General features: G+C 35.9%; 1 protein-coding gene across 1 annotated transcript in view; it reads left to right on the top strand.

Moving 5' to 3' along the window:
• Nucleotides 1–425: 425 nt before the first annotated feature.
• The window catches only part of LOC131437291 (LIM/homeobox protein Awh-like), a 64,392-nt gene continuing 41,824 nt past the window's right edge, over nt 426–22,993 (top strand). Inside the window, exon 1 of the mRNA XM_058606539.1 lies at nt 426–983. Within this exon, the coding sequence (XP_058462522.1) occupies nt 978–983 (6 nt within the window). The 5' untranslated portion in view covers nt 426–977. The remainder of the gene's footprint in view (nt 984–22,993) is intronic.

Genomic DNA, 22,993 nt, shown 5'->3' with positions numbered 1-22,993 from the left:
ACATACTTTGAATATACTGGTGGGAGGAGCATCCATGTTTCCATGACGCCTTTTCCATGTGTCCAGGCACTCTCCTCTATGTATATGAAAACATATTCTCTCACACATCACATGGAAGATGACTGGAAAAGCATGAGTAAAAGCTCGTCCGAATGTTTGGAGAGAAAATCTGCCAAAGTTTGAAAGACAAAGCATAGCCAACTAAGGAAAAACCGAACAAAACGAATGGAACGAAAAACAATCACCTCCCGTTTCCAGACAGCTGATCTGTTGTTTGTTGTGTCATGGTGTTCTCTTCGCTATTATCAGCTTGTGAGATCATGTGTCAATGAGTTTGCCAACGTTTGTGCTTTCGGATTCGGGAGGGATCGATCGATACATCTAACCGAGAGAGAGCAAACATTCAACCAGTTCCGAGCGAATAACGGTCGCGTTTAGACGTGCACGGGCATATTTTTTTCTCACGCCGGTCGAACTAAGCTTTTCCACGTTTTCGTTCTACCGTAGTCGCGCGTATGTTCGAACGATTGTCACGTTTCGTATTTAGCGTCTACTTTATCGACCTGACGCGAATCGGACATCATTAGTAGATAATCGATTAGAATGCATAGCCGGTCCCCGCTCGTGATGGTGGTGGTGGTGGTCGTGTTCCCCATCCGGAGCGGTCTGGGAACATAGTAAGCGAGGAATGCTGATGACACTGGAGAAAATTGCTTCCCCTTTTGGGTATTAAATGTGTGTTGAAAATGGGAAGCATTGAAACAAGTTGGCGCTTGACGTGATCTTAATTGACTTATGGAAAATATTCTGCTTTAAGTTGGAATGTTGATTGCTCTAAAGTGAAGTGCCAGTGGGAAAGTTGTGTAATGGTGTAATGATAGCGCTAAATCGAGCAAAATTTGAACGCATCGAAGAAATAAGACAAGGAGAAGACAAATGAAAGCCGTACGCATGAGTCGGAAGCTGTGAAGGAGAAAATGAAGGTAGGTTCAATGTTGAAGTACCGACGGCATTTGTGAACTGGTCGGAGTTACAATCCATGGGACGTTTTTGCTGATCAATGAAGATTTGTTTTGCTCATAATCAGAATGAATATTCGCGAATAATCAATTTCAACAGTAATTGTATGAATTCTCATCAATTTTGATGTTGTGAAATTTCCCGAGCATACCAAATTATTTTTACGGATGTCGGTATAATTGTACTGGTTTTCAAACAGCTGATCATAAACGAACGGTTTCAGTGTAGCCTTTGCTTGAAGGCCTTATCAAAGCTTCCACTTTTTATGAAAAATTGCTTGTTTGAACAACTAAATCATAATTCTAGATCTTGAGAGCGATTTGACGATTCTACGTTGTAACCAAATATTTTCTTAAAATAATCTTTGTTTAGATTTTCAGTCATAGTAAACAAACAGGAACCTTTTGGTTTGATAATTGTTTTCGAGTTTTAAATAAAATATTAATTGCGTATTAAAATTTCCGCCGTCTTTAGCTATTTAAAACGTGATTAATCCACCTAGCAGTGAGATGATACCTTTTTTTATCAATCCGCATGTGTTTTTTTGCATGGATATTCTTAGGTGTTTTAGTTCTCATGACATTATTTTAATTATCGTCGTTTCAAACGGCAAATTGAGATTTTAATCACTCATTACCCTGTAATTTCGAATCTGCAAATCGTATCGAATTTCAATCTTAACGTGTGACATTCGATTGAACATTCTATGAGATGTCGTAGTAAGTTCCACTTTAGAGTTTTTCGTCATTATTTATGGTACTTCCAGAGCTGGTATTCAGGAACTAGCATAACCCAAAATGATTCGAATGGCCATAAATTAATACGCCAAACAATTTACATCTTCTATATCGGTATGAATTTTAAAAATTCATCATCTGTAATTCCAGAATCGGATAAAATTCACCAATTTTGTATGGGACCTTAAGTCCTTTAATTTGAATTTTTGTTTTTGAAGTTCGATTTGGCCTTTTTGAAAAAATGATTAAACTTTGAGAAACGATTCGAAACTGGATCCGGAGTTCTAAGATCGGTGTAGCCGAAATCAGATAAATTCACCTGAGGAGTGTGTAGACATCTTTGAGAAATTGTAGTGCGAATTAAAATTTGGGGGTACATTCCGAATCCAAAAAAGAATACTGCTTAAACTGAAATAAATTTATTTGGTAATCGACTATCCAAATTTGCAAACCTGATAAACCTGATTAATTTATGTGAAATGGACATTTTTATACTAATCACCCTGTATCTCCTAAACCAGAAATCGGATCTGACTAATTTTTGTAGGATTTTAAGACCTCTCATTTGAATCATAGATGATTCTTAGATTTCATTTGAATCTAAGATCGGTTCAGCCATCTACGAGAAAAATGAATTGCATTATTTTAATTTCGTTTCACATGTCATCCTGTGGTTCCGAAATCAGAAGTCGGATCCAAATTTGGAAGTATACTAGTTTTCATATGAATCTGAGTTTGTAGAAAACGGTTTAGCCATCTCCGAAAAAATTGAGTGAAATTATTTGTCACACACGCATTTGCTGATCTCGACGAACTGAGTCGTATGGTATATGGAAGTTATGTTCTTCCAGCTTTTATTGCTGTAAGTAGTTTAAATCAATATAATTATGGAATTACTTTCAACTCGAAAATGCTGATATCATCTGGTTTATAAATGCCATATTCGAACGATTATGTTGCCAAAAATGAACCGTGCTAAAATCGGTCCAAGGCAAATTGTCATGAAAAAGGATGCTGTACGCAGTCTTTTGGGCACTTAGAAACAATTATATGTCACAGTATAAAAATCGTGTTTTCCGTTGCTACCAAGCATTTCTTTGTCATACAGTGCTCAAAACTTCTACTGCTGGAATAAGGGGAAAAGTCGTTTACACAAAAATATTGATATCTCCGTTAAAAATGGACGGATTTTAACAAACTATGGCTTGTTGGATAGCTACTACCGTGCGGAATCTAAGTCTAAAAACATATTCTGTTTTCAAGGTCAGATGTGACAGATACTGTCAAAAAACTGAAAATTTTGACATAAAACTCCGTATAACTCAAAAAGTAAACATCCTATCTCAAAACCATTCAATAGCGTTTTGGGTGACGGGGAGACCTTTCATTTGCGACTAGTTTGATCAAAATCGGTCCAGCCATCTCTGAGATCTCGACCTCTTAGTTGACAACACACATACAGACACACACACATACACACACACACAAACAGACATTTGCTCAGTTCGTCGAGCTGAATCGATTGGTATATGACATTCGGCCCTCCGGGCCTCGGAAAATTTTTCGAAAGTTTGAGCGAATTCTGTACCTATTTTTTATATATATAAAAAAAGGTAAAACTGAACTTTTAACTACTTTCGTCTTGAATAATGTCCAGAACTATTTGAAATGTTTTTTTCACTTCGCCCCATGTAGGTGACAAAGTGGGGTACTTTATGAAAACTAATGATAGTATTTAAATTTAACATTAACTTGAATTTTATCTCTGTCCGATTTCCGGTTCCGGAATTACAAAGTACAAATCTATGAGAAAATGCTCACTTAATTTTCTCGGAAATTTCTTAACCGATTATCACAAACTAAGATGCAAATAAAAGGTCTTGAATTTTTTTTAAAAGTCCCAGAAATGTTGAACCAGAATCCGGTATTACAGCGTGATAAGTGGAAAATTATCAATTTCTTTAGTAGTTTTTCACAAATAATAACGAAATGAGGTGCAAATTCTTATAAAACTTACTGATAAATTCATCTTGTTGGCAGATCTTGTTAGTTAGTGGATATAAACCTACTGGTTTCTGGTTTCCGCTTCCGAAAGCACTGATAATAGTGAAGAAAACGGAACTCACTTCGATTTATCAGCAACATTTTCACAATAAATGATTTAAATTAAAGCTTTCATTTTTTTAAAGATACTGTGCAACTTCATCTAGCTCCTACTTCCGGCTCCGAAATTATAGGGCGACGAGTGTCAAAACTTTCAAACCGTTGCACAGTGGTCCAAAACTGGAAAAAGACGGTCAAAAGTCTGTGCTGACTTTCTCTGATTTTTAAGAGCTAACATGTCTTCGAAGAAGTTTTACAAGATTATATTACGCTTCTTTTGAAAGTGACACCTTAATTTTTGTTAAGGGGGTAGTACCAATTTCGAATGAAAATAATTTTTTTTTCACGAAAAAATTTTTGTTTTCTATCTCATTTTGAAGAAAAAAAACATTTGAAGTATTTTTTGCTGAAGATATAAATAATGCACAAAAATTATTTTTTGATATATATTTTAAAAACAGTTTTTTTTTAAATTTATCTACGTAGAATCTCCCTCTATTACCTAAGTATCTACTACAAAGTGCGCGTAAACACGCAAAACCAAGCAAGCTCATGCTTCCACGCGCAACTTAAGCAACATGTAGTAATTTTTGATTTGTTCACTTTTTGACAGTTAACAATATTAAAAAAAGTCTAAGTAAAACTCGATGCAATTTTTTAGGCCTTTTCAAAGATAGTTTTAAATACTGAAAATCCGAAAAATTATCGAAAGTTCAATAAATATTAAAAAAATGTTTTCCAAACAAAATATTAAAAAGTATTAAAAGTAAAAGTACAAACCTTAACGAAGAGATTTCATTTTTAAACGTGTAAATAAATTGAGTTATTGCAAAGCAACACGTTTTTTAAGACGATATGTTGATCGTGCGACGCTCACTTAGAGATGTGCGAAACAGCTCATACCGGTGAGCAGCTCCGAGCCGATCAGCTCACTAAAGGGAATCGATTCAATGTATCAGCTCATCAGCTCATTAAGATTGAACTGAATGTTTGTTTTGAGCGCCGTTTTTCTTACTCCGCTTTTCTTTCATATGCATGATCGAAATCATTGATGCACAAAGAGCAATGTTATGCGAACTAACTTGTCTGCGAATTATTATTATGTCACATTTGAGAATATCTGCAAAAGTGGCATCCCTGAATGTACCTTAGCCTACTGAGTGAGAGGTAAGATTTCTTATTGACAATGGCTCATTCAATCTGTTAAAGAAGGGTAGATACACATTTGGAAGAACGAACAAAAGCTCATCCACACATTTCTTCTTATTTATAACTCGCTCTTCAAGAACCGAAGATCCGTTCAGCTCGTAGCTTGTTTCCACCTTACCGGCAGGGATGCCAGGTCATTTTTTTCAAAAATCTTTGATCAAGCCAAAAACCTGTCTGTGCACGTTTATTCGTTTCCATAATAGCTGATCGGAATCATTTTGGTAAGCAAAAAAAGGTCTCACTATTTTCTACCGCTCTGTAATTTTTTATGCTAAACTGTGATCAATTTTAAAAATCTGTGATCGATTTCAGAATTTGTGTAAATCTGTGATTATTTTCAGAAATCTGTGAAAATCTGTGCCATTTTTTAAATCTGTGGAACAAAGCTTATTCTCTGAACCTGACATCCCTGTTTACCAGTGCGGTGAACTGGTAAGCTGCGGTTCTTTTAAAAAGAGCTGTGAGCTATCAGCTCACTTTAAAGATTCGATTCACTGGAATAGCTCAGGAGCGAATTGCACATCTCTAAGCTCACTGCAAAAGTGATTTACAGAAAGAGCAGACGCGTGACGCGTAGTTTCAGCATGGCCATAGTGAAAATGAATCACACGAATAGTACTCAGGATATTCTCATTGGAAAATAAATTAGTTTAGGAATATATTTTCCTATAAGTATTGTAAAAGTTTGCTGCATTAGATGCATATTTCGCTTCGGTACAAGGTTTCCTAGGTAAAAATTATTCCAAACAAAGTAAGGATTAAAAAAAATTTGAAACAAGTTATGATTAGAAAACTAGTTTGAAGAGGGTTGCCATAATTCTATAACTAAAACTAACTTTGAAAAGGCCTAAATAAAAGTTCCATCGAGTTCCACTTAGATTTTTTTTATAGTATTGGGCATATCTTTTCCTATAAATGTTGTAAAAATCAGTTGCATAAAGCTGCATATTTCTCTTCGGTGTAAGGTTTTACGATAGGTAAAAAAAAGGTAAAATGTTGTATAACTTTGCCAGGAAACAACAAACCTATGCACTACCTTCAACAAAAATATGGGATTTTTTATCTTCTACAATTATTCCAAACAAAGTATGCATAAAAAATAACACGAAACAAGTTATGAATAAAAAACTGATTTTAGGGGGGTTGCCATGACAACGCTTTGTATATCCGAAATGGTGCGACCTAGACTTTTGGTATATTTGACAAAGTAAATTATTTTCATTAGTTCTAAAACTTCGTGGAAGAAAAATATTTTTTATCTCTTCAGAAAAAAAAGTTATGGTTATATTTTTGTCAAAGTAGGCCATGAACAATTAGGGATAGAATCAAATTACGCGGTATATATTTGTAAATAATTTCTTAAAAGCAACTATATGCATTAAAAGAACGGTTTGGCAGCTACTAACTTATGTCCACGTTTTGCCTTTCTCATATAGAAAGGTTATGCAATCACTGTGAAAACCGACTTTTGAACCGAGGCCCGGAGGGCCGAGTGTCATATACCATTCGACTCAGTTCGTCGAGTAGGCAAAATGTCTGTGTGTGTGTATGTGTGTGTGTGTGTGTGTGTGTGTGTGTGTGTGTGTGTGTGTGTGTGTGTGTGTGTGTGTGTGTGTGTGTGTGTATGTGCGTATGTGTGTATGTAACGTTTTTTTGCACTAACTTTTCTCGGAGATGGCTGAACCGATTTTCACAAACTTAGATTCAAATGAAAGGTTTTGAAGTCCCATACAAAATTCCTGAATATTATTTGGATCCGACTTCCGGTTCAAGAGTTATGGGGTAAAATGTGCGAAAAATAGAAAATATGTGTTCTAACTTTTCTCATAGATGGCGCGACCGATTTTCTAAAACTTAGATTCAAATGAAAGGTCTTGTGGTTCCATTCAAAATTCCTGAATATTATTTGGATCCGACTTCCGGTTTCGGAATTATGGGGTAAAATGTGCAAAAAATAGTGAAAATAAGTGCACTAACTTTTCTCAGAGATGGCTGATGAAACCGATTTTCACAAAATTAGGTTTAAATGAAAGGTCTTGAAGTCCCATACAAAATTCCTGAATATTATTTGGATCCGACTTCCGGTTCGGGAGTTATGGAGTAAAATGTGCAAAAATAGAAAATTTGTGTTCTAATTTTTCTCATAGATGGCGCGACCGATTTTCACAAACTTAGATTCAAATGAAAGGTCCTGTGGTCCCATACGTAATTCCCAAATTTCATGCGGATCCGACTTCTGGATCTGGAAATAGAGGGTAGAGTGGGTTAAAAATTGTATACCATAACTGAAAATGGGGAAAAACCTTAAAAAAATTTCCAAATCGACCTCAAATCATTTCCCATTGGTAGTTTTTATCAGTAAACGGTCAAACAAACCGATTTCGATTATTCTTTCAAGAATCGCAGTATTATATATGATAGTATGATTGATATGAGAAAGGCATCATTACACCACTAGGTGGATTAAAACAGGTTTTTATTGATTCGAACCACTGTGTGTCGTACAAAATGACGTACTTTTGCGGAAGAAAACACACCATAGCCTCTGCGTACGAAGCACACAGCGTGCTTTGTTCAATTTCGTATAGTGTGCAGAGTTTTCATATTTAAATCTATATTTTTCTGGAGAAAATTCTGTAAATCTGTATAAGTGAATAAAAATTGTGTATTGTAAATCTGTATATGAAAATGATAATAAATTAAAGTGCAACGATACGAAAAAGTTATTAAATCGTATCTTAAATGAAAATTGTTTAGAGGTTGCGTGTGGTAATGTAATTGCAGATCATTTCATTTTACTATCTTATGTTATGACCAAGACCACCATCTCCATCTTATCAGAAGAAATTTTAGAAAACATAAAGAAATACGCTAAACAAATTGCACGAAAAGTTAATATAGATAAACCGTCAGTAGCAGGTGTAGTGTTTATTATCCTTGATATTCACTTTTATTCAATTTGTACCAACTTGTTAGTATTATCACAAAATCGTGATAACGATTTTGTTCTATAAAAGTATATTTATTGCCTTTCTTATACGGAAAGTTTATGGAATTACTTGAAAAATTGACTAGTGAAATGGACCCGAAGGCCCGATTTTGTGACAATACTAACTAGTGGGTACAAAATGAACCAAAAATGGGTACAAAGGTGGTTCATGAGTTATAGGGTATTATGTGAAAATTTAAAATAAATGTTCACAAACTGAGATTCAAACGAGATCTTAAAAATATTAAAAATTTTCTAGAATATTTCATCCGAATCCGACTTCGGTTCCGGAACTAGAGCACGACTTCGATTTTTAAGTGACGCTTGAACCGATTTTCACAAATCTTGATTTAAATTGACGCTGATTTTGTCTCAAAAGCTACTGAAAAATTTCATCCGGATCTGACTTTCGGTTCCGCAATTACAAGACGATTAGTGTCAAAGCTTTTAAACCGCCATATAAAATGACGATACCAGCTGGCACGGAAGAACAAAACTCAACCCGCCTATAGAAACTATTCCAGCCATTATTTATTGTTAGTATACGGCCTATCAAACTAATTCCGGTTGTCCTGGTTCCCGATTTCCGATTCCGGATGCATCGAAAATAGTGCTCAAATACTCCTGCTTTCTCAGAGATGGTTTGGCCAATTTTCATGAACTTAAGTTTAAGTAGAAGGTGTTGTAATAACAAATGAAACTCCTGATTTAAATCTGGATCCGACTTCCGGTTCCGGAACTACTGGGCGAGCGTTAAAAATTTCATATCGCTACCTAAAGCGACAATGTAAAAGAAGGAAAATTTCTTTTCCATTAGGTTCAAAACTGTTCCAATTTGTAGGTCATATTTGTTGATGTTACGATTATTCGATAATATAGAAAAAATACTTTAAATTGTTTTGGCCGACCGGAAAGTGATGGTGCCCGGGCTGGGGAATGCCATAAAGATGACTATCGAGCGTAAACGCCGTATTTGGGACAAAATTCTTCAGCTGAGAACAATACCCTGCCGCAGAAACTGGACCAAAAACACAAACGCGATCGCCCTTCGAAAGCGTATTTGACCATGCTAATGTGGAATCGGTGAACTTTTGGCGTTAGTTAATGAAACTTATATTTACTATTTCTCGCTAGAGAACAGAGTGAGACACAAGCAATGGACGGAAGCCGGAACAAGTGATTCTAAGCTGCATCGGTAGGTTCAATTGGTTGAAAAGGCCATTGCATCGATTTTCAGGAATTGTCATTTCGAGGAATATCTGGAAAAACTACAAAGGTTTTGGTTGATCAAAGTTTCGACGTAGGAATACATATCTATTGTCAAAGTCACTGCTAAAATTTGTTTTGAATATTTAGGTATAAATTTTCTCTGTTCCGTACAAACTTATTTGTTGGCATGAGAAATTTTCTCACGAAAATAATTCTATGAGAAATTCGAAAGCCCTGAAAACAAATTGCTCATGCGTATAGCAACGTTCACTACGGCATCAACGAACCGCATAGAGCAACTCGATGTTTGATTTGTGAGAGCGTTTTACCTATTTTTATAAATATAAAAGATAGGTATAGTAATCGCTCAAATTTTGGAAAAAGTTTCCGAGGAACGCAGGTCTTTTTGTCAACCAGAACGCTATTGTTTTCGCTCTTCGATTCGTTGGTTACTTTTCATAAAAAGTTTTATATCAAAACGTACAATTTTTTGACAATGTCTTTCTCAATTGACCTCAAAAACAAAGTAGATTCCATACATTGGATGTTATAATACCTTTCAAACGAGCTAAAGTTTTTCGAAATCCGTATATTTTTAACGGAAATATTGACATTTTTGTGAAAGTGACTTTACCTCTTTATCCTAATAAAAGGAGTCTAGAACTCTTCAATTTTCTCAAAGACTTTCAATTTTCTGAAAGACTACTCAACCTATTAGATTAAAATAAAAGTTTTATCTACAAACTTATGGCGTTTTTCATTGAAAAACACTGGTGGTGTGGATTGCTCAGGTTTTGCACTTTCGAGCAGATATGGCAATGAAACACCATCGAAAAATTGCACTTCTACTCGAAAGTATAAACCCAGAGCAATCCACGACACCAGTGTTTTTCAAGAGAAATGCCATGAGATTCATACAAAAAATCCAAGGTTCCTGAATTTTATTTGGATCCGACTTCTGGTTCCGGAACTGCAGGATGATATGTGCAACGAAATTCAAATAATGACACTCATTTTTCTCATAGATGGTTGAACCGATTTCCTCCATCTTATATTCAAATGAAAAGTCTTAAGATCCCATAAAACTTCTCGTTTTACCTTTTTTTTAATATAAAAAAAAGCTATAGAATTTGCTCAAAATTTAGAAAAAATTTCCAAGGAGGGCCGAATGTCATATACCAATCGTGTGTGTTGTCAACTAAGAGGTCGAGATCTCAGAGATGGTTGGACCGATTTTGATCAACTAGTCGCAAATGAAAGGTCTCCCCGTCACCCAGAACGCTATTTAATGGTTTTGAGATCGGATGTTTACTTTTTGAGTTATACAAAGTTTTATGTCAAAATTTACAGTTTGTAGACCATATCTGTCGCAATTGACCTTGAAAACAGAATATGTTTTCAGACTTAGATTTCGTAGGGTAATAGCTATCCAACAAGCCATAGATTGTTAAACTCCGTCTATTTTTAACGGAGATATCTACATTAGCCTAATTCCAATAGTAGGAGTTATGAGCGCTGTATGAAAAAAGCAATGCTTGGGAGCAACGTGAAACACGATTATTTATACTGTTACATACAATTGTTTCTAAATACCAAAAACGCTGTGTACAGCATCCTTTTTCATAACATTTTGCCTCGGACCGATTTTAGGATGGTTCTTTTTTGGCAACATAATCGTTCGAATATGACGTATGTAAACCAGATGATGGCAGCATTTTCAAGTTGAAAGTAATTCCACAATTATTTTGATTTATACTACTTGCAATAATAAACGCTGGAAGAACATAACTCGCATATACCATTCAACTCAGTTTGTCGAGATCAGCAAATACGTGTGTGACAAATAATTTCACTCAATTTTCTCGGAGATGATTGAACCGTTTTTTTACAAACTCACATTCATATGCAAAGTCGTAAACTCCCAAACAAGGTTCCTGAATTACGTTTGGATCCGACTTCTGATTGCGGAACCACAGGATGATATGTGAAACGAAATTAAAATAATGCAACTCATTTTTCTCGTGGCTGAACCGATCTCAGAATCAAATGAAAAGTCTTAAGATTCTATAAAACATCTTGCTTGTTTGTCAGATCCAAATTTCGGTTTAGGGGATACAGGGTGTTTAGTATAAAAATGCCTATTTCACAAAAAATTATCAGGTTTATCAGGTTTGCAGATTTGGATAGTCCATAACCAAATATACTTATTTCAGTTTCAGTGGTATTTAGTTTTCGATTCGGAAGGTATTCAAAGATGTCTACACTGATTTTTTAACATTTTAATCAAATGTTAACTCTACAACTTCTCAGGTGAATTTAACTAACTTCAGCTACACCGATTTTCGAATTCCGGTTCCAGTATCGAATCGTTTTTCAAAGCTCAATCGTTTTCTCAGAAAAAGGCCAAATCGAATTTCAAAAACAAAAATTCTGACTTCCGATTCTGGAATTACAGGGTGATGAGTTTTTAAAATTCAAACCGATATAGAAGATTACCATCCCAAAAAAGCTTCAAAGTTGAATTCAAAACTATTGCAATTCATTCGTCATATTAATTTATGGCTATAGGAATCCTTTTAGGTTATGCTGGCTCCTAAATACCGGCTCTAGAAGTACCGTAAATAACCGTAAATTCTAAAGTGGCATCTCATGGAATGTTCAATCGATTATCACACGTTTAAATTGAAATTCGATCCGATTTGCAGTTTCGACATTACACGGTAATGTCTGAATGACTAAAATCTCAAACTGCGTCTTAAAACGACGGTCATTAAAATAATGTCATGAGAACTAAAACACCGAAGAATGTTCACGCGGATTGATAAAAAGATGGTATCATCTCACTGCTAGGTGGATTAAGCACGTTTTATAATCAGATCCGACTTCCGGTTCAGAAGATAGAGGGTGATTAGGGTAAAAAGGTAAATTTCACTAAAAATCATCGAGTGGTTTAGGTTTGTTGATTTTGATAGTCCACGACCAAATTAACTTATTTTAGTTTAACCGGTATTCGGTTTTCGATCCTAGAAAGATTCTGATTATATGGAGAAAAAATTATGTTATTGCGTGGATTCTTGTACAGGGTCAATTTTGAAAAGACGCCCCATAGTAAGATTAGTCGTATTGACAACAAAAACTGCTCGAAACAATGTTTTCAGCAAGTGCATCATTCAAGTTGAGTTGAAATGCAAAACTAACGTTTCACAGTCTTGAAGTTTAGGAACTGCATAGAAAAGCTCTCGATATTTATGAGATATTATCAAAGGGCTTAAAATTTGTAGTGTGATTTACATCTTCACACTCGGCTTTTGTCTAGGATCTTTTTATGTTTGATCTATCATAAATAATATCATAAAAATCTAAAGGATAATCAATCCACGGAACCTATTTCATCAGTTTGATGTTTTCACCAACATCACACTTCATCTAAATCCGTTGGTCGATGCAAAGGCGCAACGGCCCGCGAAACACACACGCCATATTTCATAACCCACCATTATGCAGCAAAATATGAAATATGGCCCACGGAAGAATCTTCGGCGGGGCTGCGGCATACATACGGGTCGGTCCAGAAGGATGATAGGTGTTATTTTGTTTTGTGTACCTTCATCCCTTGCTGTATGTATGTTTGTGTATGCTCGGTTAAGCGAAAGGCGCACGAATGGCGACGACTCATGCCGCCGCTCCGACAACATGAAAACGGCCAACGAAAAGCTTCAGCCTACGGACGTACAATTCGGCGCGATTGTTATTATTGTTATTATTTTTTCCGAGATTATGGAGAGGAAAATAATTAAGAAGCTATTAAGCCAACTACCGATCTTTTGCGCATCATCTGTCTGGATTAGTGATGTGATAAATCTCGCCCCAAAGCATGATTAATTGCGGCAGCGCGTAGGAACTTACTCTTCGAAAATGGTACTTTAGTAAGCTGTACGGTTTTGTTTGACAATACTTTCCTCGCAATTTATGACCACGAAATGTGTCGGTCCTTGTTCAAATAATAATAGCATCCTAAGCGAGCAAGTATCATCCTGATTTAGTACAAGATCAACCAAATGATGAACACAGTATCATTTTTTAAATCAGTGCGTTTGAAGCATTATAGGATAGAAAAAAAAGTTGGGAGGAAAGTCCAACATATGATTGATTTCTTATCGTTAGCCGTTCGAATTCGGAGCTTTATCGTGCAGTTTGACTGATGGATTGTGGTCAAAAGAAATTGAGATGCTCGTTCACTTTGAAGGGGCCCCACGAACTGATCGCCGAAAGTGAAGGAACCTTCAACAGTCAGAAATTCGAGAGGCAATATGAATGATTAATGACGGGTGATCCGTTTTGGGTCGAGGCCACGGTCGCTCCGAACACAGAATTATGGGAACAACAAAGTCGATGAAAAGTTCAACAAAGCTACGGGCAGGTGGAGGCGAGCGATATTCTCGCTTATCTTAGTCGGAAAACGAGCAGCTTTACGATAAACTTGCTCAATAAACAACATATTTAATATGTTAGTATCAATAAAACTGTTGAAATGCTATGGAGTCGTTATGGTTGAGCTTGGAAGACATGAAACGGCGAAGCGAAAGCCGAAAAGAACAGCAATACAAAGTTATTAAAACTGGATGTCACATAAGTTATCTTAAATACTCTGGATTGAATATATTACATTTCCTTCTCTCAAATTTGATTTTTTTTGGTGTGTTGTTTTAGTGAAATGACTCTTTCTTATTGTAAATGTTCACCTTCCGTATTTTAGCAATAGATTCAAAGCATGTTGATAAAGTAACGTTAGGTTGACTATTGTCTTATATTCAAAAATAGATAGATTTCTTTCCACAAAACAAGAGCATTAGCTCAATTGAGTGTTTACTTGAACTAATTTGACTATGCTAATATTTCAAGGGAAATTTAGCTTTTAAGTTTGCAAGAGCAAATTGGCTTTTTGATCAAGAAAAGTAATTCTAGAAATGGGTAGCAAGACATAAAATTTCACATATTCCGATTTAGTTTAAACTTTGTACACGTATTCGATATGGCAAACAATTTGGTTTTCTCGACTCAAGACTAAATTGTAAAAAAGAGTGGATGTTTTATGGTACGTTACGTTATTTACCCTCGGTTTTAATGTTAAGGTCATTCACCGAGGTACGGTGGCTATATTTTTCTTACACTTTCTTCAAAGGTTGTAACTCGGAAACTGTCAACTGTTTAAAAGTGGTGTCCAAGAAAAAGTTGTGGGAAAAACGTTTGGGCATTCAGAAAATACATACAATGAAGATAAATTGAATGCAAAAAGTAATGTTTCTGATCGTCTGTCATACTCCTTCGCAGCGTCGATGATTGATCTCCTCGCGCGACCCGAATTTTTCTTGGATGAGTTATCTTTTGTGTTTTGGAAACAGATAAGGAGTGTATCGAAAAGTAGTTAGCAACATTGATTATTGAATGAAAAAGCAAAAAAAACATATTTTGACATCAGTTTTCGATATATTGTAGAAAAATTACATTTTTATGCATTTCACTGATTATATTGAAGGAAATTCTAGTTTCCGTGAAACGCTCACACTTTAGACTTGACATTATTCATTAAATTCTGTACAGTTACTTTTGTGACTTTCCTGGTGGCAGCTGTCCAGTTTTTTTTTCAACTCCTGCATGTTTTGGAACACTGTACCTTCCTTCCGAAAGTGCCGCTTGACAATTGCCCAATACCTTTCAATTGGCCGAAGATCCGGGCAGTTCGGTGGGTTGATGTCCTTTTCCACGAATTGTACATTATTTTTTGACAACCACTGTAGACTGGAGTTGGCGTAGTGGGCTGAAGCCAAATCCGGCTAGAAGAGAGGAGGAGCCTTATGCTTTCTGTACAGTGGCAGCATTATCTTCTTCAAACATTCTTCCTCGTACACCTTGGCGTTAATTGTGTCCTTCGTGAAGAAAATCGACGACCGCAAACCACTGGTACAAATTGCTTGCCAGACCAACACCTTCTGCCCAAACTTTTTCATCGCCACCGTGGTGTCAGCGTCGTCTAGGTCCTGGTACACCGATTTCGTATAATATTGCGGTCCGGGTAACGCTCGAGAGTCTTCCTTGGCGTAGGTTTTGTTGTCGATCAGGATACATCCTACTTTATTCTGTAGAATCCGGTTGTACAGTTTTCGCACTCTTGTTTTGGCCTGAACTTGCCGTACCAGGGACTTTTTCGGCACCATCTGTTTCTTGTACGTTTTCAGGGAGTTCCGAACTTTGATCTGTTGAGTCATCCTGATGCTGGTGTTGAACTGCTTGGCCAAATCCCGCGTCGACGCCGATGGGTTTTTCCTGATGTACTCAACCACTTTTAAGTCCCGGCCGGGCTGGCTGGGACCTGTTTTCCTACCGGATCGGGGCAAATCTTTCATGGAAAGGGTCTTACCGAACTTCTCGATAATATTTTTGACTGGTGTGGTGCACTTTCACCCGTTTTGCAATTTCGTTGTACGTGACACCACTTTCTGAGCACCAAGTGTGCAGAATTTTCTTTCGCGTTTACGGATTAATTCGACTCATCATTGGAACGATAAACCGTACCGAAACCAATCGATTGCACAGCTGTTATTGACATGTTAACAAACATGTCACCGCAAAACACGCTGCAATAAATTAAACCATTTCAGAGTAATAACTGTTTGAATGTTGCTAACTACTTATCGGATACACTCCTTAGTAGGTGAATGCACATTATGAAAAAATGTATAAATTTAAATTTGTATAGATGCACATTAGAAAGCGTCGCAATTTAATTTATTTACAATTCAAAGCATGTAAAAATGAATTATATTATTCCACTTGAAAGCTAATTTAGCTGTAATTGACCTTGACCTTTATTATTTGACCATGTTAAGTGGGAGTAAGGGATAACTTGAGTCAAAAACACTTTGTTTGTAATTTTTTACGAAAAAACAGTTGAAGTAAATTTATTCAAACTGTTTGACATTATGAAGCATCATCATTTATTCATTAAGAATATTTAGTTAAATTTCAGTATGATTATATTGAAAAATAAGGCGTGGACAGAGCATTTTTAACACCTCTTTTGAGAATCACGTTGCGCGGTGAACACGATAACTCGTCGTAGAATTATCTGAAATCAAAAATGCTCTTAAATTTACTTAAAGTTCGAGCCATTTCTCCCCCTCCGTCGTTCTCAAGTTATTATTTTGATTTTTCAAACAGTTCGTGGCATATTCAGGCAAACCACGCGATCTTATGCTAAATTTTCCGCCAATTTTGAGGTGAAAAACTACCATAATATGAAAATGGAAAAATTTCCAAAACGTTGGGGGGAGGCATTTTATACCAAGAATGTGTGTTCCAAGCTTGAAGAGAATCGGTTCAGTAGATTTTGCAGGATCGTGTTCACGGATTTGTTTCAATTGATTTAAAATTTTGGCACAATATTTTTGAAATGGTAAACTACAAGAAAATGTAAAAATAAACGATTTTCCGAAACTGTTTATCCCTTACCTTCTCCTTAACAGATATAATATTCTATCATCACTCAAAACATTTCGGCATCCTTGAATTTACGTTAAGTGTAAGTTTCATTTTTTTCTCAGAGCACGGTACAACAAGTTTATGAAGTTGCACAAGCCTAAGTCGTATGCTAGGCAGGTGAAAATTACGTGATCATCAATCAGTCACGACTTCAAGTGTATTTGATATAGTGGAAAATTAATTTTATTAATTAGAAAGTTAATGCAGCAAGCGAATTTTATAAAATAGCTTGTAAAATTCTATCCAGTACAGATTTTTACTATTCAAGTCATCACAAAAATTTTCGTTCTAACTAAATTTCATATATTTTTACTCAGAATTCATATAAAAAGACACCTTTGATTATGATTAACCCTTGCTTCCTTTTCAAAATGTACTTAATTTGATCGATTCTTATTATTTTAGGAACCCTTTCATTTTTCGAAAGAACAGTCATTAAACTTGGTTTTCGTTCTTATTTATGGTACAATGAACGGCAAAATCTGAGCAAGTTTAAAATTATTCGCTTCAGATTAACAGAAATGTTTGCAAGGATAAATTTTTTAAATATTACCATTTAATTCTGTTATAAGTATATCACGTCACTATACAAATTCACTATGTATCTCACGACACTATAAATCCTGTATAATAAACGTCACATCACATATACGCATTTCGAATACAATTTATATTCATCTTCAGTGTGATAGGTTTGTTTAGTTATTGAAAGAATGCTGCAACGTTGTTCCTTTTATATGAAACGGAAGTAGGTAGATACCTACAACTGAACTCAGGTGAAATCGAAGATGACGAAATAATGGTATCTTTCGATGTAGCTGCCTTATTCCCAAGTGTCCCGGTGAAGGACTCAATCAATCTGTTGGAAGATTGGTTAGTTAAACAAAAGAGTAATAGTTTATGGAAATGCAAAGTAAGGTCTTACCTTACTCTAACCCGGCTTTGCATGGATGTAAATTATTTCAAATTCAGAGGGGAATTTTATAAACAATTACAAGGGGCCCCAATGGGTAATCCGCTCTCCCCATTTTTATGTGAATTGTTTATGGCAAGCCTCGAAGAACTTTTAAATAAACAAGGATTACTACCTAATCGCTGGTGGAGATATGTTGATGATATATTTTGCATCATCAAGCGTAACGATTTGGAAATTTTTTTGGATACAATCAACAATTTACATAGGAACATAAAATTCACCTGCGAGAGGGAGACAAACAACAGTTTACCTTTCTTAGATGTTCTTATTATACGGGAGGCAAAAACTTTATCTTTCGAAATATATAGGAAGCCAACCAATACAGAGCGAGTTATACCTAATATTTCTAACCATTCTCACCAACACAAAATGGCAGCATTTCACCATATGTTTCACAGAATGCTAACCTTACCCCTCAGAGATGATGCGGTAGTGAAAGAGAAAAATTTTATCTTCGAGATTGGAAAGCTCAATGGATATCCGGAGCGCTCAATCCAAACAATCCTCGATAAGAAATTAAGATCATTGGAAAAATTATCACTTACAGCTTTGACCCCCCTATCAGAAAATTTGAAAAGAATATCGGTAGACTTCAATTCTAACATGGCATATCCACTTAAATCAAAATAAAACCCTTTGGCTTGGATTTAGTGTTCAGTAGTACTAGCAACCAGTTGAAAACTTTACTAGGATCTACTAAAGATCCTACTGACAAATTGAAAAAATCGGGGGTATACAAAATTTCATGTTCTCATTGTGATAAATTATACATTGGACAAACAAAGAGATCATTAGATATTCGTTTCAAGGAACACATAGCGGAAATAGGGAAAGCATCCAAGGATTTGGAACGGGGTTTATCACACCATTTCAAGTCGAAAATAGCTGAGCATGCCTTTTCCGAAAACCATGATTTCACTACAAACGACATAAAAATTTTAAGACAAATTTCCAACCCATGGAAATTATTTTCTGCAGAAAGTCTAGAAATTTTCAAACATAATTCCATTTCTTTACTAAACAGAGACCAAGGAAATAGGTCTTCCTGGCTCTTTAAGTTACTACCTACACACAGGGGACAGACAAACATAGAAAACACTTAACCTCTCCCGACCCTAAACAAATTAGATATTTTTTTCGAGGTATTTATACCTGTTGTAGGAATCTACCTACTTCCGTTTCATATAAAAGGAACAACGTTGTAGCATTCTTTCAATAACTGAACAAACCTATCACACTGAATATAAATATAAATTGTATTCGAAATGCGTATATGTGATGTGACGTTTATTATACAAGATTTATAGTGTCGTGAGATACATAGTGAATTTGTATAGTGACGTGATACGCTTATAACAGAATTAAATGGTAATATTTAAAAAAATTATCCTTGTAAAATCATTCTGTTCAAACACTCAAACGAAAAGTTAAAGAAATGTTTGCTTTAAAATGTACCAGTTTTTTAAATAGTATAGCAAGTCTTCAGCATGGGAACGTTTTGAAACAAGTACGCACCCTGTTCCATACCTTTCATTTCGTTCAAAAACCATCAAACCGAACAACTTAAGATCTTGTAGGATATCACGAGCTGCATGGTTCGAATCAATTCGCAATTTTCTACCGTTACCACAGTCGTTCGATACCAATATAATGTCGAACGATTTTTTATGCTAATTTAATCTGTCCTCTGTAGCTGTTCTCAGTTCGGAGTCTCCAAGGAGTTTTGTGCGTTTCTCGTACTGTCCATTGAACAGTAAGATGAGATTTCAACAGTTCAGCTGTTCCAACGTTCCACGTAACACAGTGGTCCATCCAGCGAGACCGAGCGAGATCAACCGATGCGAAAATGCAAATCGACCGTCTTTCGGTGAAAGAGTGGAGTTTCTTTCCACATAAACACTGTGTCACTTAATGGGACTTTAATGCTCGAGTTCGAGTAAATGACCTCAATATTTTCGCCCGGTCCCGCGCGGTAGGTTTGCTTGAATTTTTTAATTAACCATCGAAAATAACCGCAAAAGTTCGATGATCCGTAGCAGTTCTTCGGGGTATGTGAGTGTTACCCGTTCGTGCAGGGTTGTGAACGATCCTTAATTACCACGCGTGTGTCTTTTCATCGAGCAGGGTCATAATATAACTGACCATATGTAATCCTTCGGCAAATGTGATCGCTTAGTTGTCAGGTGTTGAGGTAGCTTTGAGTGAAATATCGTTCAGATTGGTTCAGTCGAGCGCAGTGCCAGTGGAGATTATTCTTCCCGGGCTCGGAACCGAGACACATTAAACAACGGGAGGGCATGCGACGTTCAACAATTCGATTGAAATAAACCCACTAAGGATCCGGCGTCGTCCGGCGTGTAGGGAGCTTAAGCTGTGACGAAGATGCGTGATCTCTTTGCTCAAGAACTTCGTTGAAATATTAATTATTGAGTTAAGGGCCATATTTTAATAGTTTTATGGCTGGTCAGGTCGTGGAACACGATTATATTGAGTCGTTTCCGATCATTGATGACGATTCCGTTGAAAGACGATCGTTTTGTGGTACCCGTGGATAGGCCAGGACTAAACTGCCGCTGATTTTTATATGATACGACGAGTACATTCAGGTAAACACAAATTAACACTCATTCAACATAATACAAGTGTTTCGGTTGTACTACCGGTACATATCATTACCGAGTATCCTGAAAGTATTGTTCTACTGTTACATCGAAATTCGGGTGCGCAATAAACTGAAAATTTTCAGTGGCACAACACGAAAAAATCACAAAAAATTACGTTTCAACATATGCCTATAAAAGGAGCTTCGCAATTGATCTAAATTTATTTCCCAAAAGATGTAAAAATATCTCGATAAACATTAGAAAAGGTCCGAGGTGCAAATGATAGTTTTTCTTTATTTACTTTTTCCTTCAATTATTACGGCATATTTATTATCTGCAAATCGAAAGTTGATGGTTTCAGTTATTATTCTATGTAAAGTTTTAAATAGTGAGATTCCCGATAGGACTATAACAATCGAAAAAAAAGTAAACAAGGAGAAACTGTCATTTGCACTCACACGGATCTTTTCTAGTGTTTGTCTTCATATTTCATGTCGGTAATTCCATAGCTAATTTACATATGAAGTCTTCACGCCCAAAAATACGACATGCTTTGTTTTTCGCCATGAACAAGTTTCAAATTTGTTCAGAATGTGGACTATAAAGATTTATTTGACCATATCGCTCGTAGTTTCGCATTTGATTTAATAAAATGATAACTGAAAACTCCGGAATAGAACTGACGCTACAGGACTGTAACGGAAAAAATCATTCACGTTAATTATTGGTTGTTCTCATTTAACATAGAATAGACACCAGTGCGAGAGCGAATTTCTCTCGATGACATTTCTGAGAATCAAAGGTTAGAACGCTGCTGTGGGGATCCTCTCTGAAGCAACAAACGTTCGCTTATTCTCGTTTCGTGATCCGATTCTGTATGGGCAGTGGATAATTGCGATAAAATCATTTTACTATTGCCGCTTATTCTAACTATGTGCATATAAACTTTGTATAAGTTATGTCTATGAAAATGTCTGTGAATGTTCCACACAAGGGTTTTGAAATATTGCAACCTAGTATGAGAATCATCAAGTCGAATCATCATCAACTTGCGATTCTCTCTTGGGAAATTCCACACAGCAACGATCATTATCAGACTGTAAATTTGTTTAAGGGCCGTGAAATACTCAGAGTATGAAGTGGAGCGAAGAAATGTAGAAAAATTCTCTCGCGGTTCATGCATTGAGAGACTCGAGTTCTTGTAGCATCTTCTACCGGATTGAAAATGTTGTATACAATATAGATAGCAATATAGCAGCTTCTGTCAAATTTTCGGCATTCACCAACACTGGTCTCATACAAGAATCTAGAATTTTTTTCGAATCCGACTTCCGGTTCTGGAAATACATGGAGAAGAGTGATACAAATCTTATACCTTCGCTCAAAGAGGCGAAGCAAAGAAAAAATCTAGACTCTAGTCACAACTATTTTAATCGATAGTCATTGTCAGCAGACGGTTAAATAAACCGATTCGGGTTTTCCTGGTTCCCGGTTCCCAATTCAGAAGCACCAAAAATAGTGGTCAGATACTTTAAATTGGAACTCACTTTTTTCGGAGATGGCTTGCCTAATTTTCACAAACGTAGATTCAAATAAAAAGGGCTTAGAGCAAATTCAGCAGTTAGTAGTTCTATATGGAAGATCTATAATAGAGCTCAAACTGGAACAAACGTATCTCCAGCAAGCCGTTCTAGTTTTATTTATTCGACCAGTTCTTCTGTCAAATTTAAAACTGGTCTACGATGCCGTTCTATTTTTTGTATATTTGAAACACGAGTAAAATACTGCTGGGGCTGCCATTTTTTCTTGTTATAAAATCCACGATTTAAATTTTGTAACTGGCATAAATTATGCATCTAGAACTAAAACACTACTGAATTTGCCCTTATGATCCCATAAAATACTCCTGAATGTCAACCGGATTCGGCTTTCAGCTCCGGGAATACAGGGTGCAAAAAATTACAACTTTTATACCGTCGCTTAAAGCGGCGTAAAACAAATTACAAACTATCCAGGTTTCCGATTACAGAAACACCGGAAAAAGTGAAACTGTTTAATTTTGTAGGCTGTACTAGCTCATGCAAAAATAAGGTTTTTTGTTTTATTTCAAGAAGGAAAGAAAACTTTTTCGAAGAATTCCATATTATTATATGTGTCAATATGAGTCACATGAGAGAGACATTAACATACCACAAGGTGGATTGAAACAAGTTTATTCATTACGAAATCATAGGGGAAGATGGGCTAAAACTACCCCCGAGGCATAATGCACCTTTTGCTTTTCTCAAAAGTTACCAATTTTTTTAACTGAAATTTTAATCAAACCGAAAGTCCGCCATAACAACAGAACTATAGTAGTAATTTTGTAGGGTGAGGAAGACGATTTTAATTATGCATCCAGTGAACTTCTTTGCCAAACATTCGAGTTTCTAGAATTAGTTCTAATACAGACGATGTATTTGCAATTTCATAGAAAAATCGTCAAATTTATCGTCTCATATTTTTGGGGCAAAACGACCCGAATGCTCAAGAATTCGCTTACAAAAATTATCCATAAGTTATCAATTTAATGAATAATAGTAAACAATCTTCCACCTGGAAAATATTT

Source organism: Malaya genurostris, chromosome 3, assembly GCF_030247185.1.
Source record: "Malaya genurostris strain Urasoe2022 chromosome 3, Malgen_1.1, whole genome shotgun sequence".
NCBI classification, from domain to species: domain Eukaryota; kingdom Metazoa; phylum Arthropoda; class Insecta; order Diptera; family Culicidae; genus Malaya; species Malaya genurostris.
Note: the sequence above shows the minus strand (reverse complement) of the source record. Positions and strands in the feature narration are given on the sequence as shown.